This window comes from Rhinolophus sinicus, linkage group LG14, assembly GCF_036562045.2.
Source record: "Rhinolophus sinicus isolate RSC01 linkage group LG14, ASM3656204v1, whole genome shotgun sequence".
NCBI classification, from domain to species: domain Eukaryota; kingdom Metazoa; phylum Chordata; class Mammalia; order Chiroptera; family Rhinolophidae; genus Rhinolophus; species Rhinolophus sinicus.
The window spans coordinates 735,924-751,122 of record NC_133763.1 but is presented as its reverse complement, the minus strand read 5'-3'; the positions used below and the strand labels follow the sequence as shown (position 1 = coordinate 751,122).

Sequence of the window (15,199 nt, the reverse complement as noted above, 5' to 3'; positions counted from 1 at the left end):
ATACATCCAGAATTCCATAATTTCTCTACTGTCTCTCTTCCAACATCAAGCCCAGCCAACATGATCTTTTGCCTGAACTGTTGGGAATCTCACCGACTGGTTCCTGTGCGGCCCTGTGTCCTCACACACCTCTGTGTTACAGGTAACACAGTTTACTAAATACGTCTTCAAGGTCAGCCTCCCTAGGCCTGGAGTGCTCCGACGTAGGCAGCTGGGTGTGTGCGACCCTGTTTGTATCCCCACGGCCTCACCATCATTGGGGCTCAACCAATGTTTGCGGAATCAGAGGCGAACATCCAGATGCCTTTGTAATGAGCCTTTCCTCACAGATTTAGCTAAACCTGACAACTGTTCTCACAGAAGGACAACAGAAGAAGCCTATGTTTGTCTTTACGGAGAGGAAGGTAACAAAATAACACTGAGCCTGACAATTGAAACAGTAATGGCAGAGCGCAGCGTGACATCCAGGACCCTCACATAAAGGAAACAGAATGAACGGGGCACAGTCCCTCGACACAGACTGACTGTCACGGCAGCCACGAGCTGGCATCTTTCTGATGAATAGGACCTGGTCAGGAGAAAGTGACATGATAGTTTTAACTAGACAAAAGCTCGTATTTGTGTAATTCTTACACAGTCACACGTTCTCTACGCTTTTCATTTCAAAGGAAATTGTGATTGTTATCTGAGGATATTGAATGAACAAAGAATATTTTATTTTTCAGACAAACCCGAAACAACATCGGTTTTAAAATTGTCTTTGATGAAAATGCAAACAACCCTTTCAAATAGTCAAGGTACCAAAGAGGAAATTGAAGACCGAGCTGTGAACCTTTATCTTATTGTCAAATCTATGTGCCAGAGATAACCATGGAGACGATGATAACCTTATAACTGATTTGAAAACATATGACTTTAGTTAAAAATATGACTTCAAATCAGGCGAACTCACACCGCGTGTTACAGGACTGCAGACACCCTAACCCCCCAGGGAACAGAGCCTGGCCACCATCCCGCGCGCCTGGGGACGGTCCCACTCACAGGTCCACACCACACTGCGCCCAGAGGCCCGCAGCAATACCTGTCACGCGCATGTCCCAGTGCACAGGTGCACTCTGTGCTTTAACACGTCTGAACTGGAGATGCGTGTGGAATCGGCAGACGTCACAAAGCTTATTAAGTGGCGGAGCACAAAGTACGGCTCCCCAGACCCACACACCTCAGTGACGGGAAGACATGAGGCTCAATGCCCAGCGTCAGGCTATTGTTTCGTCAGGAATCCAGGTTGTGATAAGTGAACTGAAAAGAAAGTGGCAGTTTTTCTACTCCAGTACCACAGGATATATATTATTTAATCTCTTCTGGACATACCAAGAAAAATGATCAGAGAAGGGAACTAAAGTTTTCCACCCAGAAGAAAACGTGAGCAAACCCCTCCATCTGAATGTCTGATCACTATTTCAATAAAAGAGCTAATGGACATACAGTTTGATTCTTCAACACGATATAAAAACCAGTAAACTTAGGAAAGGCCGAGCGAGTGTTTCCGTCGCACAGACACTACCCACAGCTGCTGGGTGCAGGACACACAGAGAGGACCTCTCACCTTCACCCCAGAAAGACAGAGGGCTGTTTGAAAGCGCCCCTCTCACCCTAGGTTTTTGAACCCATCTACATATTGTGGGTCCCATGACCCCCAGTTCCGTTATTTCCCAACCAAATGATTCCTGCTTAGGGCCCCTCTCCATACCCCTATACCCAGCCTTTGTCCTTCCCAGCAGGTATCTTGGTGCCTGTTTTGCATTTAACTTTACGGGTGATTGTCTAAATGCTTCAGTTTCACACAGGAGCCAGTGCAGCACAGACAAGTTTTCACGAGTGCTGAAGAATGTTCTGACTTTACCTATTCCTGCTTGATTAGATATTTGAATTGTTTACATCGCGTCACTTAAAATATCTTGAATGCAATCTATCTTACTGCTTTAGAATTTCTTCAGACAGAAATTTCCAAGAATGGGATACGTAAAAAGTAACCTAATGAGTCTAAAAGCTTTTGACACGTTTCCTCATCGCTTTCTAAAAAGGACTAGAAATATAGCTTCCCAACAATAACTTACTGCCTTAGCTTCAACATCATGCAAAATTGAAATGTTCAAAAGCCTTTGGTAATTTGATAGGCTTAAAATATATTTTTGCTTTTAATTAGTAAGACTTGATTTAAATTTGGTTTACAATATATCTTAATTATAAATATATCATTTATATTTATAAGGATATAATCAGTTATAATTCCATTTTGTCAATAGCTTGATCTTATGTTTTAATCATTTATCCATTTAGATTTTACTATTTATATTAGAACTTATATAAACACATATTAACATAACATTTTGTCAATTCTTAACATTTGTTTGATTTTTATTTTAGAGCACTTTCACATATAAGGCTTACGTTTCTGTGATACATTTCTTAATTCTGTCATGATTTTCAGGCATTGAAAGTCCTAACACATGCTGATGAAAAACATCCAGCCTAAGAGAAAGCTTATAAGAGTTTATTTGAGCCAAACTGATGACAATTGCCAGAAAGCAAAATCTCAACTGATTGAGAAAATGCTCCGCAAAATGGTGGTTTGCAGCTTATTTTATACTTAGAATCAAAGGAGAAGGGTTACATGAAATCCACGGGTGGTAGATTAAGGGGGTGGGAGAAAGCAAAGTGTGGAAATCTCTGGGATTGGATAAAAGTAAATTGGAGAGACAGGTACTTCTTTCCCTTAGGTGGGTGCAGGACAGTTAATAGTTCTCATAGAGACGGTAACCGAGGGACAAGAAAAACAAGGAGAGATTCCATACGTTCCTGCTCTGTCCAGAAAAGGGATGACTGACATTCCCAGGATGTTGTGTTAGGTGCAGAAGGACAACAGACAGGCCACTTACAGGCACAGGTTAACTTCATGGAGGAAGCTTTGGCTGAAGATGTGACTTGTGGCCATGGCCCACCTCCGTTATGAATTTTTATGCTCACGCCATCTTATGTGGTGATTTTCAGTCTCCTGAGCTTGTCAGGTTTAACCTGTGGCCCCTTTTCCATCGTCACACACCCACAGATACAGCAAACACTCCTATTTTACTCAGTATGGGCTTATTTGCTAATTTTAGCTCTAAAATTCACCTGAATTTTATTTTGTGAGTTATGGTCCTTTTCATAAAATTCTAACTACTTGAAGTTCAGTTAAAGATGTTAGATTTAATATAGATTCTCACGTCCCTTCAGACACCCTTCAAACATGACAACAAAGGGATAAAAATAATACAAACCTACAACGACAAGGAGAGGAAAGAAGAAAACTAAATTTTGGAATCCAGAAAGCAGCTAAAATTAGCTCTTTAAATTAGCAGATTGGAGAAGCTGAAACCCAGACATGCAACTAGGGAAGTTGAGATGTACCCTCACTTTAGTCTTCAAAACCCAAGGGAAGCTTCGGGATGGTAGCAGGACCCCAGAAGAAGCAGCCACCAGGGCGGCGACAGAAACTGGGAACAGCATTCCTGGACCTCGGACGCCTGCATTCCCTGGTCACGGTTCCATCGCTTTGGCAAAAGTGAGTCAGAGGGACTCTGTCCTGGGGCTTACGTGGCAGAGCTGGTGACAAGTGTCACGGAACATGGGGTTGCATTTGTCAGGGTCTGCAGAGAAATGGGACCAAAGGGACAGATGGAGGTGCAGGCATGAGGTTTACTGGGAGGGGCCGGCTCACGCAAGTCTAGAGGCTGACCCATTTCAGACCCCAGGCAACATTCTGGAGACCTGGTGTTTTAGTTCCAGCCAAGCCCAGAAGCAGACCAGTGTCACAACTCAGACATGCAAGCTCTCCACTTATGTTCCATGCGAACCTTCACCTAACTGGACGAGGCCTGCCCAGGTTGGGGAGGGCCATCTGCTGTACCCAGTCCCCAGTGCAAATGGTCGTCACATGCAGAAGCATCCCACAGACATGCCAAGAAGGAGGTTTTAGCCAATATCTGGGCACCCCATGGCCCAGTCAAATTGATACATAAAAATAACCACGTCAGTGTGGAAGGGCTTCTACATGTCACGCAGCAGGGCCTGGGCTCACTGGTCCAGATTTCCCAGGATTCCGGCGTGCTTTGCTGAAGTCTACGGGCAGGAAACAACGCTTCCTGTGATGAATCTGACCAGCTGAGGAGACCGAGACTGACAGACACTGAAAGTAAGGATTCTCTCACAGGAACTATTGGATGACCCTACAGCAAACATCACTGAAAACAAGCCCCACTCAGAGCTCTTCAGAAATCCATAGTCAAGAATCACGGGCATTACATACCAGGCCTCTCAAATTAAAGAAAGGATCAAAGAGGAATTTTAAAGAAGCATAGATGATGCAAGAGAAATATCATTAAAAACCCATTATTGACATCAATCAAAATATAAGGTATTTTGAGAAGAGAGTGAGAGAACTGTGGAAACTGAAAACATGGTAGTTAACTGTAGTCACAACGCTGTCAAACTATCATGATATCACAAACCATTTTAATATTGTGCAAAATCAGGGCTCCATCAGGTTTCTTTCTAAATTCCCCAGCAATTCTACCTGACAGCCCTTTGATGAGCCATTTTATCCAATAAAAACAGGTAAATGGAATCAGTAACCCTCGCGATCATTCAGATGGGATCCTGGCATCCTCTGGTCTCCAAACCCTTCGCACGTCATTCTTTCTTGATTCTCCATGGGCAAGATGCCCATTTCCACCCATTTTCTCCGTTTCTGCACCCAGGTGTCTATGCATTATAAGTAAAAGTCACCACAGTTCCATTCAGGGGCTATACCCAGACGTGTGACAGTCTAACTAGGGCTGCTGACTCAGGAGTCCGGCTTCTAATACACTCCCCGCATAACTAATTCCAGTCACCTACCAACTTCTTCCTTCTCACCAACCACATCTTGTCGGAACCACACTCAGTGCTGATGAGACCGCCCCACATTCATGTGTCCTCTGAATGCTCACCCCTTCCCACTACTTTCTTACGTGGACTCTACTTTTTCTCAAACACTGACCCTTCCACTTTCCACTGTACTCTCCTGTAATTAATCCCAAGTAAGTTAAAAATATTTAAACACTGATGTACTTCTCTTTCCTACATAATTTGTTTTAGATAATACACAACAAAAGTCCAATCTGTGCAGCGGTGTCATAAATTCAATGTTTAGGAAAACAGTTTGTCAGAGGAGCTAAACAAGCTACGAAACTCGAATTCTGGCTTCAACAAGTCCTGCATCGCCCGAACCCCGGCGACGGGCAGGTGAGGGGCACACCTGCCTCCACAGCACTCAGCAGGCCAAGGGCGCATCCGAGGGCATGAAATCACCCATTGGCAGGTGTGTGGAGACTGGATTCTGCACATGGCAGGTGATACAGAGCAGGGAAGGAGCACGTGAGGCACAAAGGTTGGAGCTGACTGTGCAGCAGGGAAATCACGGGTGTGTAGAAGTGAGAGGGCAATGGGGGTGAGTCCCAGTCGTAGTAACAGTAACAATAGTTCTTGGCAGTACGTCTGTGTCTTCCTTGAACCTGCAAGCTCTCTGATCACGTCAGCCCCGTCACATACATGCAGCCAAGTCTTGTCACTGAACGTGCAGTGACGCAGCAAGCGTCCTGCTTTCACACTGTGCTGGAATTCCAGCTCAGCAACCCCGTGAACCTCAGGGCTCTCACAGAAACTAAGAGTGGCCCCCAGACATCGGGTTGAGCACCAAGAGCAAAAACCATACACACAGGTATTTAAACGTGGGTGTGAAAACAAGATGGGGCCTGAGGGGAGGCTTCTCATCATTCTGATAGGAAGACGGGTGCTCAGCTGCTTCTGGGTAATTTATCGACATCAGAAATGATCATGTGACTCGTTTCAACATGGACTGTAGTTCCCTTGCAAACAGTTCAGGTAAATTTTCAGAAAAGGAGAGAGTAAGATTAGACTAGAGTGGGACAACTTTCAGATACTTGGGACCGTACCTGCAGGCCTTTCTGTGGGTCTGTTATCAGAGCCGCCAGCTCGGTCATCTCACGTGCGAGCCTACGACATGAGCCTGCGCTGTTCCCACCGTTGATGTATAAGATGCCTCTGCACCCAGAGTTGCCAGCGCTCACCCACACTCACCCCATTTGTAGTCGGGAGAGGACCGCTGAGTCAGTAGCTCAGTCATTCTCACTGAAGTAAAGCACGGAGCCTCGCAGATGAGGCTGTCACTACAGCCAGCGTGTGTGGCGCCGATTCGCGAAACACCAAAACCTCCCAGATGCATGGCTTTCAGAGCTACACCCAGGACGGTCCCACATAAAGTGGATACGGGCGCCCTAGTTACACATCTACTACCTGCACTTTATAGTCACAGCTCCCCTGGGACTCAAAGCTCACACATCACCAAGCATTGTGACCCTCCGTGGGTTGTCCTCTACTTGTCAGCAGCACTCAGGGCACACAAAGCCCCGCCCCTTGAGGCCTGCATCCCAGTGGGACGGGAGAGCAGGATTGTTTCCATTTTCCAGATGGGAAACATTTTGTTCAGAGAGGGGAAGCAATGCTGGACTCCCCACACTCAGCAAGAACACCGGGTCTGTCTGATGCCAGATGAAAGCTCTTATTTCCCCTGAATTAACCTGCTGCCTTTTCCAGAACAAACACCCTTCTTACACCTGCTACTAAAGAATTTTCTAGGACTCAATGCATTGCTGGGAGCAAAATTAGGTATCCCTTTGGGTAACATCTGAAAACAAACACACAAGCCTGCTGACGCCAAACTTCAAACTCCACGGTTGGCCGAGTCGTACTTACTGTTTGAAGACAGTCCTGTGTGGTGCCGACCTTGGGAACCTGACACAGACATCCGCGGGAGGACGTCACAGTCACCCAGCTCGAGCCCGGCAGCTGCTGCGATTCTCCGTGGTTATGGGAGTGTCCAGTCCAAGGGCGCTGGAGGGACAAAGGTATTTCTCATCAGGTATAATGCATCTTTGTATTTGGATAATTGCTTGTTACGTGTTGTGTGAAAGATGCTAACCAATCCAAAAGGAGGGGACACACATGGGATGAGCCACGTAAGTGAGCCTGGTCTGCAAACTGTTACACACGTTTGGTACCTCCAGGTTCACGGGTGGCTAGCAGGGCATCGGAACAACTGCTTGGATTTATAACACGAACGACACACGATTACTCCAAAAGCGTTTCACTGAGGAAAAGAAAGCTCACGTGGATGACATCACAAAGCGGCACGCCTCTGCTCAGAAAGCAGATTTCATCCCGTAATTCCAAACCCTCTCTGAACTGGAATTTCTTTAGAACGAGAGCAGGAACCAAAATCACTTCCTCTAGCCTCTCTCACTTTCTTAGCATTGCTGTTTAGTTCTATTTTAATACAACAGTTTACTATGAACTTCAGCTTAAATTATGAAATAGGTGTGGGAACACATGAGATTACACTGTGACTAAACGGAGGAAGAGGCCCAGGAAGAGTGAGGTCACGTCTGACACTTAGGAGGCAGAGAAGAGCGGCCCCGCGACCTAAGTACAGGTCCCCATGCTCACCGCTGGCCCCGAGGAGGGCACCGCCTTAGGGAAGCCCTGCCCATCTCACAACCAAACACCATGGACACGAAAGGCAGCGATCTCCAGGTGAGGTTAAAGGAAGAACACAGTCTCCCTGCCAGAACCGGCTCCAAAGCCTACTCAGGTAACTTCCTCTCGGTGTGTAACTATCACACTTCATCAAACTCCAAGACGCACAAGTTTAAAAACCACCCCTGAAATCTGAATCTGCCCTACACGCAATGGTGGACCCACTACCGGCCGGTTGTCAGCGGCACGCCCACGCGTGAACATGGGTACAGGTCCGGGAGCCGCCGCTGGGCGCCTCCACGCCCCAGTCTTCCAGCCCTGGAGGGCACTGACGAGGGGACGCACGTGTGATGTCTAGGTGACTGTGAAAACTGCCCCCTGACAGGTAAGGTCAGGACAGTGCTGGCATTACAACTTGTACAACAGCCGTTAGCGGTTGGACACACTTCCTGAGACCACAGTGAACCGTTGTTAAATGGAGGCTGTGTCACCAAGTCTCTTCAGGGCAGAGTGTGAAAATGTGCAGGAAACAGGTATGAGTGACACCGATTCAGAAGAGACGTGTCCGGAATCCCTCACCCAATTTATTTATCTTATACTTTCCTTTCCCATTTTCAAACTGTACTCTATGGGTTTTTAAAAAATCACTTTAAACTCTATAGCCTTTTCATTAAAGGAATACTATAGCTAAGTGATAGGAAAACAGCATGCTAGCTAATTGGCAGCATTTAAAAATATGTCTTAGTTGCCCATTAAATAATACCATGGGTTGATTTAATGAACAAATGACTATAGCATCTAGATGATATCAGAGAAAGATTCCCCCTAAATACTACCCTAGACTAGAAGGTTTTATGCAACATTTAAAGACGGGTAAACTGAGGGAGAGACAGTATCATGGGGCTCATAAAAAATTCTGAAGCATCATAAAAAGGGAGTGATTTTCTGAAAATGCAAACAACAAACATAATAGTGACAATAACTCAATACAGGAAACAGATATGCATTTCAGAAATCATCATCTTTGTAGTTTCAACACAATTAAACAATAAACCTAAGACATGAGAAGTACGATGTGCGATGGGATCTGAGACAAGTACAAGTTGAGATGGAAAGTAACCAAGTCAGCCAGGAAGCTTTGGAGGACACTGTGTGACGGAAGCGAAATCGGCCTGCCAGCATCCTGGAGAAGCCAGTCAGAAGTGCGGATGACACACCAGAGAAATTATTCTGGAATTCACCGGAGTGGAAGAGTTTTCCTTGTTGTCTCCAGTGACACTGTTAGCCAACATCTATCCCATAACTGATGCTGTGCTCCAACAAGTAACGAATTCAACTGATGTCTTCCTGGGGGTGGGGACAGCTCAGGCGAGCAATGTCCTGGGGACACCAGACAGCTGAACGGAAACTTTAAACTACAGCTGACGGAGACGAAACCTTCCAGCCAGAAGAAGCAGGGCTGGGGAGGCAGTTACAGTCTGAGGCTCAGAACTGAGTCCTGCGGCCGGGCTCAAAGCAAGCCCGCTCACACCGAGTCTGTGAACCAAGTATTTACTCTTTTTGCTTTTCTTTCTTCCTTCCTTTCTTTCTTCCTCCTTTCCTTTTTTTTTTTTTTTTTTTTTTTTTAAGATTTTATTGGGGAAGGGGAACAGGACTTTATTGGGGAACAATGGTCAAATTGTTGTCCTTTCAATCTTAGTTGTGGAGGGCGCAGCTCAGCTCCAGGTCCAGTTGCCATTGCTAGTTGCAGGGGGCACAGCCCACCATCCCTTGCGGGAGTCGAACCGGCAACCTTGTGGTTGAGAGCCCACTGGCCCATGTGGGAATCGAACCGGCAGCCTTCGGAGTTAGGAGCACGGAGCTCTAACTGCCTGAGCCACCGGGCCGGCCCTCCTTTCCTTTTTCCTTCCCTTCCCTTCCCTTCCCTTCCCTTTTTTTTCTGTCATTGTGGCACCATTTCTGAAAGAAACTAAACCAATGCAACAAAATTAACCCATCTAACTTAATCAGGTACCAGAAGCGAACCAGAAAACCATCCCAAGAATGGCCCAAGTCTAAATGAATACCAGGTAGCATTGTATTGACTACATACTGAGTTCAATAAACACTCCACATTCATTTGGAACTCGTATAACCTGATGTTACAAGTAATTTGTTTTTTTTTTGGAGGGCGCAGCTCACAGTGGCCCATATGGGGATTGAACCAGCAACCTTGGTGCTATTAGCTCCACGCTCTAACCAACTGAGCTAACCGGCCACCCTGTTACAAGTAATTCTTAAGTTAGAATGTGCATTAACAATTTTTTTTTTTTAGTTTTTCTGTGATAATGTGGATCTAAAATGCCTAATCAATACTATAAAACCCTGAGAAGTCAAAGGTTAAAGGACATTGAAAGATGACACCTTAGTCGTTCTCTGAGTATTTACCAGAGAGGCAGAGATGCCCTTTCAGTGATAACTTTCATAAGTGAGAAGCCACACTTTCACAGGGGGCACCCAGGTCACAGTGAGGAGCAAGGACCCTCCCCTGTTAGAATTTGGACTTCTGAGACTGTTTCTGTCACTGAGAGCGCACTTTGTGATAACGGCCAGCTGGAATCTGAGAGTTTTTTGTCTTTAACAGGATTATTATCTCAAATGTACTGTGTTGTCAGGACACTAAGTGAAAGGATCTGGCTGATCATCAGAAGCTGTCACACCTCTGAGAACACTGTTCAGGAATCAACAGCACAGCAATAAATGGTGGCAACTAATGTTGTCGACTAAAAAGGAGCAGTGAAAACGGAATAGGGTGCAGTGAAAAAGAGGGAATATACACATTATATTATTGTTTGGAACAAATAAATAATGTGCAAAGGCCTAAATGGATTATTTGAAATTATTTAAAAATAATGTAAACCTTCCTAAACAGCAATATCTGAGAGCCTATATACCAATTCACAAAGCAGCAACTTCCATAAATAAAAAAAGAACTACAGGAAATGCAATTAAATTGAAATAGGAACCACAAATAGAAAAATTAATTCTTAAAAAATTTCTCCAATAGAGCCACCAAAATTAATAAATCAGAAAACTGAGAAGCCCCAGCGCTTCTTACACTGTGGGGTCGGGGTGAGAGGAATGTGCTTTGGGGTCCCACCTTATAGATCCTGGGTCTTAGGAGACATAGAATCCAAATGCACAAACTTTCCCCAAAAGATGATTATAAAATATCACCTTACTGACTGGACATAATAAAAATAATGATCAGAGGAAAATTCATAGCTGTATATACTTAGATCAGTAAACAAAATGAATAAAAGCTACTAATTTAAAATATAATTCAAAAAACAAAGGAAAGCAGGAAGAAAAATTAGCGTTTAAATAATAAAAGTATACAATAAAAAGAGACGTGTACAAAGACAGAAAAGCACTAGAGCTAGCAAATATCCCCAAATTGCAGTAACACATGTCGTGGACACGAGAAGCACAGGAGAGAGCACCGCGTCCCCAGTGCCACTGTCCTCCAGAGGTGGCTTCTAAACGGGGTGGTCAGTACTCCCTTGCAAAGCAAATGTCAAAAAAGTAAAGAAACAGCGGGTCTCATGAGTAGCTGCCATTTCCTGGAGCGTCCTGGGCTGTGAGCACAAACGCCTCTTGCTGTCCTGCTATCATGCAGGCTGGACGAGCGAGGGCTGACCCCCTGTGACAGTCACACTAGTGACTGACCACTAGGGGCCGGCGAGGGCTGACCCCTGCTGTGGGAGTCAGCTGGTGACTCACCTACTAGCTTTCCGTGTTCCCCACTCTCTATTTTTTTCCCACTCCAAGGTACTGCTTTGCTTTGAGAAACGATTTTGTGCTTTAACCGTTTTCTGGATTACTTCCAACAGTGTCCTATATAGTCATTTGTCACGTGAGATTCCCAGGGGAAGGGTGCGTTACTCTGACCAGCACGGGTCACTCCCCACACACTTCGCTTTCATATGGAATCGGGTCAGTGCGTCCAGTACCGTCCCACATGCCTCCTGGAGGGTCTTTCTCGTGTCAGGTAGGAAGACCTTAATGCAGTTTCCCCCTCTGCCGACAAGAATACTGAAATAAAACCTCTACCATCCCCGTGCATAAAACTGCCCCTCTACCTTCACTGCGAAAATAGTGTGGCATGCCTGTCAGTGCAGGTGTGACGGTGGCCGTATCTGCAGGTGATGCCTGCTAAGGAGTAACTATCACTGTCATTAATACCTTAGCAGTAAAAAGACAACTTCACACTGTTAAAAACAGTGCACAGCCTGTGAATTATGAGTTAATGGAAACATTCAGAATGCAGGTATAAATATTAGCAAGTACTTAAAAATGAGCAGCTCACTTTGGTAAAACATTACAGCACTTTTGCTCATATAAAAATGAAGCATGCATTAATTATTTAGACATTACCTAGCAAAAACTCTTTTTGTGTAGTTCACATGTTAAATAGAAATAAACATTTAGTAGCCATACCTTTTAAATTATTAGCCATTATATTATTTATCAACTAAATCTTGGCCTTTCTTCTGTACAACTAGTAGAAACTGGAAACCTTATATATCATAACCTATGTCCTGAATAATATACAGAGGTCCTGACTGAAAGACCAACACTATATTTTATTAAAAAAAAAAAAAAAGTGATAAGCTCTGTCTCAATGGCAAAACCAATAAGGCTTCACAAGACATTTTTTTGAAGCTTCCCTTTATCGTGTCCTCAGGAGCTGTGCCCACTGGGCATGTCACTGTACTTCTCTGAGCTTCAGATGCACTGAGAATGGGGGTCCCCATACTACACGGAAGGGCCCACACAGGTTAACCCAGCTGTCTGGCCGCCCGCCCCCAGGAGCACCTCCCTGGGAGACCCGCTGGAGGGGCAGACGGCCTCCCGCCCGGCTTCTCCAGGTCCTAGTGTTTCCCACAGGCCCGGAGCTGGGCAGGTGGGGGCTCCACATCACTCTGGCTGCTGGACTCCCTCCCTCCCTCTCCAGAAGCCACAGGGCGTGGGCCCAGCCAAAACATCTTTGGGGTTGGTGCACATGACACATGAAATGAGTCTGCAAGCTGCTCTGTTTCCTCTGCTGAGTTTCCCCCCTGACCTCGTCCTATAATGGAGAGTGCAGAGGGGCACATATGACTTACAGGGTCTGAGATGCCACATGCCATAAGCGATAGGAATCGGAGCAAGCTTCTCAGTGACCCAAGCTGACCGACTGTACAAAACTGGACCCCTATGAAGCCTCAGGTGGACGGGCCAGAGTTGTAGCAAAGTCAGGCTGCCTGCAGCTGAACGCTCTCTGTATTCAGATGAAGAGGATCCTATCGCCTCTACCAACTGCCAGATAATATCTCCTCAGGAATAAACAGGTTTTCTGAAAGAATACTTTAGAACTACGTGAAAAGTGTGCAATAAATGTGTAAAACAGTCAAAAAAATGAGACTTTCACGTCTAACTCAACCTTTCCACCCAGTGTGGCAGGCTCTGACACCCTCTCTTTACTTCACTCAGTGGTAGCATCTGCTTGCATATCTGACACTGGTCTTGCTTTTAATTTTATTATAGTTATTTATTATTCTCTTACCTCGGTTTCCCCAATAGATGCCATACTTTTGAGGAGCAGGAAATAGTTCATTTATTTAATTATTCATGTACACCTTCAACAAATATTTGCTAAGGAATTGCCAAACACATACGGAGATTATAACCAAACTCCCTGATCTTGTAATTGAGTCAGTTTTCCCAGGGAGAAAACATGGGCTACAGGATGAAGTCTCTCAACCAATCGGAAACACTAGTGTATATAGTATGATGAGAGAGGTGTTTCCACCATGTTTATAAGGGACTAGACTCCGATTTTTCTTTAACAAATGGAAACAAGTCATAGCAGCAACTTGCCTTCAGTTTTTACCTCTTCATGGAAACTGCCCCTGGGCACGGAGTTGCCAAAGTATCTCCAAGTGGCAGTTTCCCATCTGATGTTGTACCTACGTGTTAAAACATTGATGTCCACATGTTTTCTCTTACTTGTTTTAGTATGGCACTTTTCCTTAAGGACCCGCACCATGATGGCAACCCAGAGGGGCAGGTAAATTCCATTCAACTATAAAATAAATACATTCCAAAGAGAAATGCCAAATAACACAAAAGTGACAGGAACCGATCTGTAGCACGCCATACTGCCTCTTTCTTTCCTACCTGATCAACGTAGTTCTGAATTCCACCACACCTGTTTCCTTTTTTATTGACATTCCGATGTCTTTGGTTATATTGTACCATTTGTTGCTAAATGGAGCTGGATGTGAGGCTATGCACCCAGCAAACTCACTCATTAAATGTACCTGGTAGGACTGGGTGAGAGGTTTTATTATCAGTCTCTCTGATTTCAAGATAGAATTGAGTGGAAATCAATATTAGAGACTGCATAATTGCTAAATCTTAAAATAATAGACTCATTCATTAAGACAGTCTCCTCCCAATAGTTAGGTCTTAAATTATTGCTATTGTCGACTTATTTAGGAAGGAGCAAATCATACCTAGCTCTATTGCTCTGGGCAATTACACGATGAGATCCTGATGCAGTCCTGAACTTGAATTAATTTGGGTATGCATATAAAGTGTATACCAATAAATTGATTCGAGGAAAGATGGGAACACAAAGAGAGAAATGATAACAACTGCTGACGCTCGGCAAAAATTCTGGAAACTAGCAAGCTGTGCTAACAGGACCCGAATGGGAAAAGGACCAAAAGAGTACTCACTGAAAGTGAACAGGAAAGTCTTTTGAATTAAAAGGTTTTACAGTACGGATAAAACTTCCCCAGTCAGTCAGTAGCCATCTTGGTCATCAGATTGAGTATCGGTGTGTAACAGTGTCTGTGTTCAGGCAACCCTTATTTTACTGAATAATGTAACATTCACATAACTTTTATCACAACGTATTACAATTACTCTATCATTAGTTGTTAATCTCTCACTGTGACTACATATATATGTGAAAATTTATAATATGCAAGTGGAGGAATAAACAGTGTGCATAGGGTTTGGCACTTGCGGTTCATAGGGGGTCTTGGGATGTATCCCTCTCAGGTAATGCCGCACCTTCACACCTTTCACATAGTAGGTGCTCAACTAATGCTCGGGTAAGGGATCAGTAAAGAGAAACGTACAGAGACTACCAATTTTATTTCAAGGTTCTGGAAGAATCAGGAATTTTTTTCACTTTCCCATTCCCGAATCCCGAGATACAAACTGTTTTCTGTTCTCCATGAGGAATTGTTTAACAGAGTGACGGCCGATGCTACCAACCACCTGGGTTCAAGGAGCCAATTTTCCCGATTTCCTGACCAACTTTCTGTCAATGTGGATAAAATAAAACATAACACTAAATGCTAGTGATGCTGCCGAAAACTCATCCCTCACACATTGCTGCTGGAGTGCCAGATGGCACATCCACTCTGAAAAAATAGCTTAGCTGTTTCTGAAGAACATAAACCTAAAAAACAAAGAAGAAACAATACAACTGAAGCCACAACTACCACGTGACCTGGTGATGGCATTG

General features: G+C 44.6%; 1 protein-coding gene across 8 annotated transcripts in view; it reads right to left on the bottom strand.

Moving 5' to 3' along the window:
• The window catches only part of MMP16 (matrix metallopeptidase 16), a 605,275-nt gene that overhangs the window by 333,614 nt on the left and 256,462 nt on the right, over positions 1-15,199 (bottom strand). For all 8 annotated transcript variants that reach the window (XM_074318982.1, XM_074318986.1, XM_074318989.1 and 5 more), the window contains one exon: positions 6,856-6,993. In XM_074318982.1, coding sequence (XP_074175083.1) covers positions 6,856-6,993 — 138 coding nt within the window. The remainder of the gene's footprint in view (positions 1-6,855; positions 6,994-15,199) is intronic.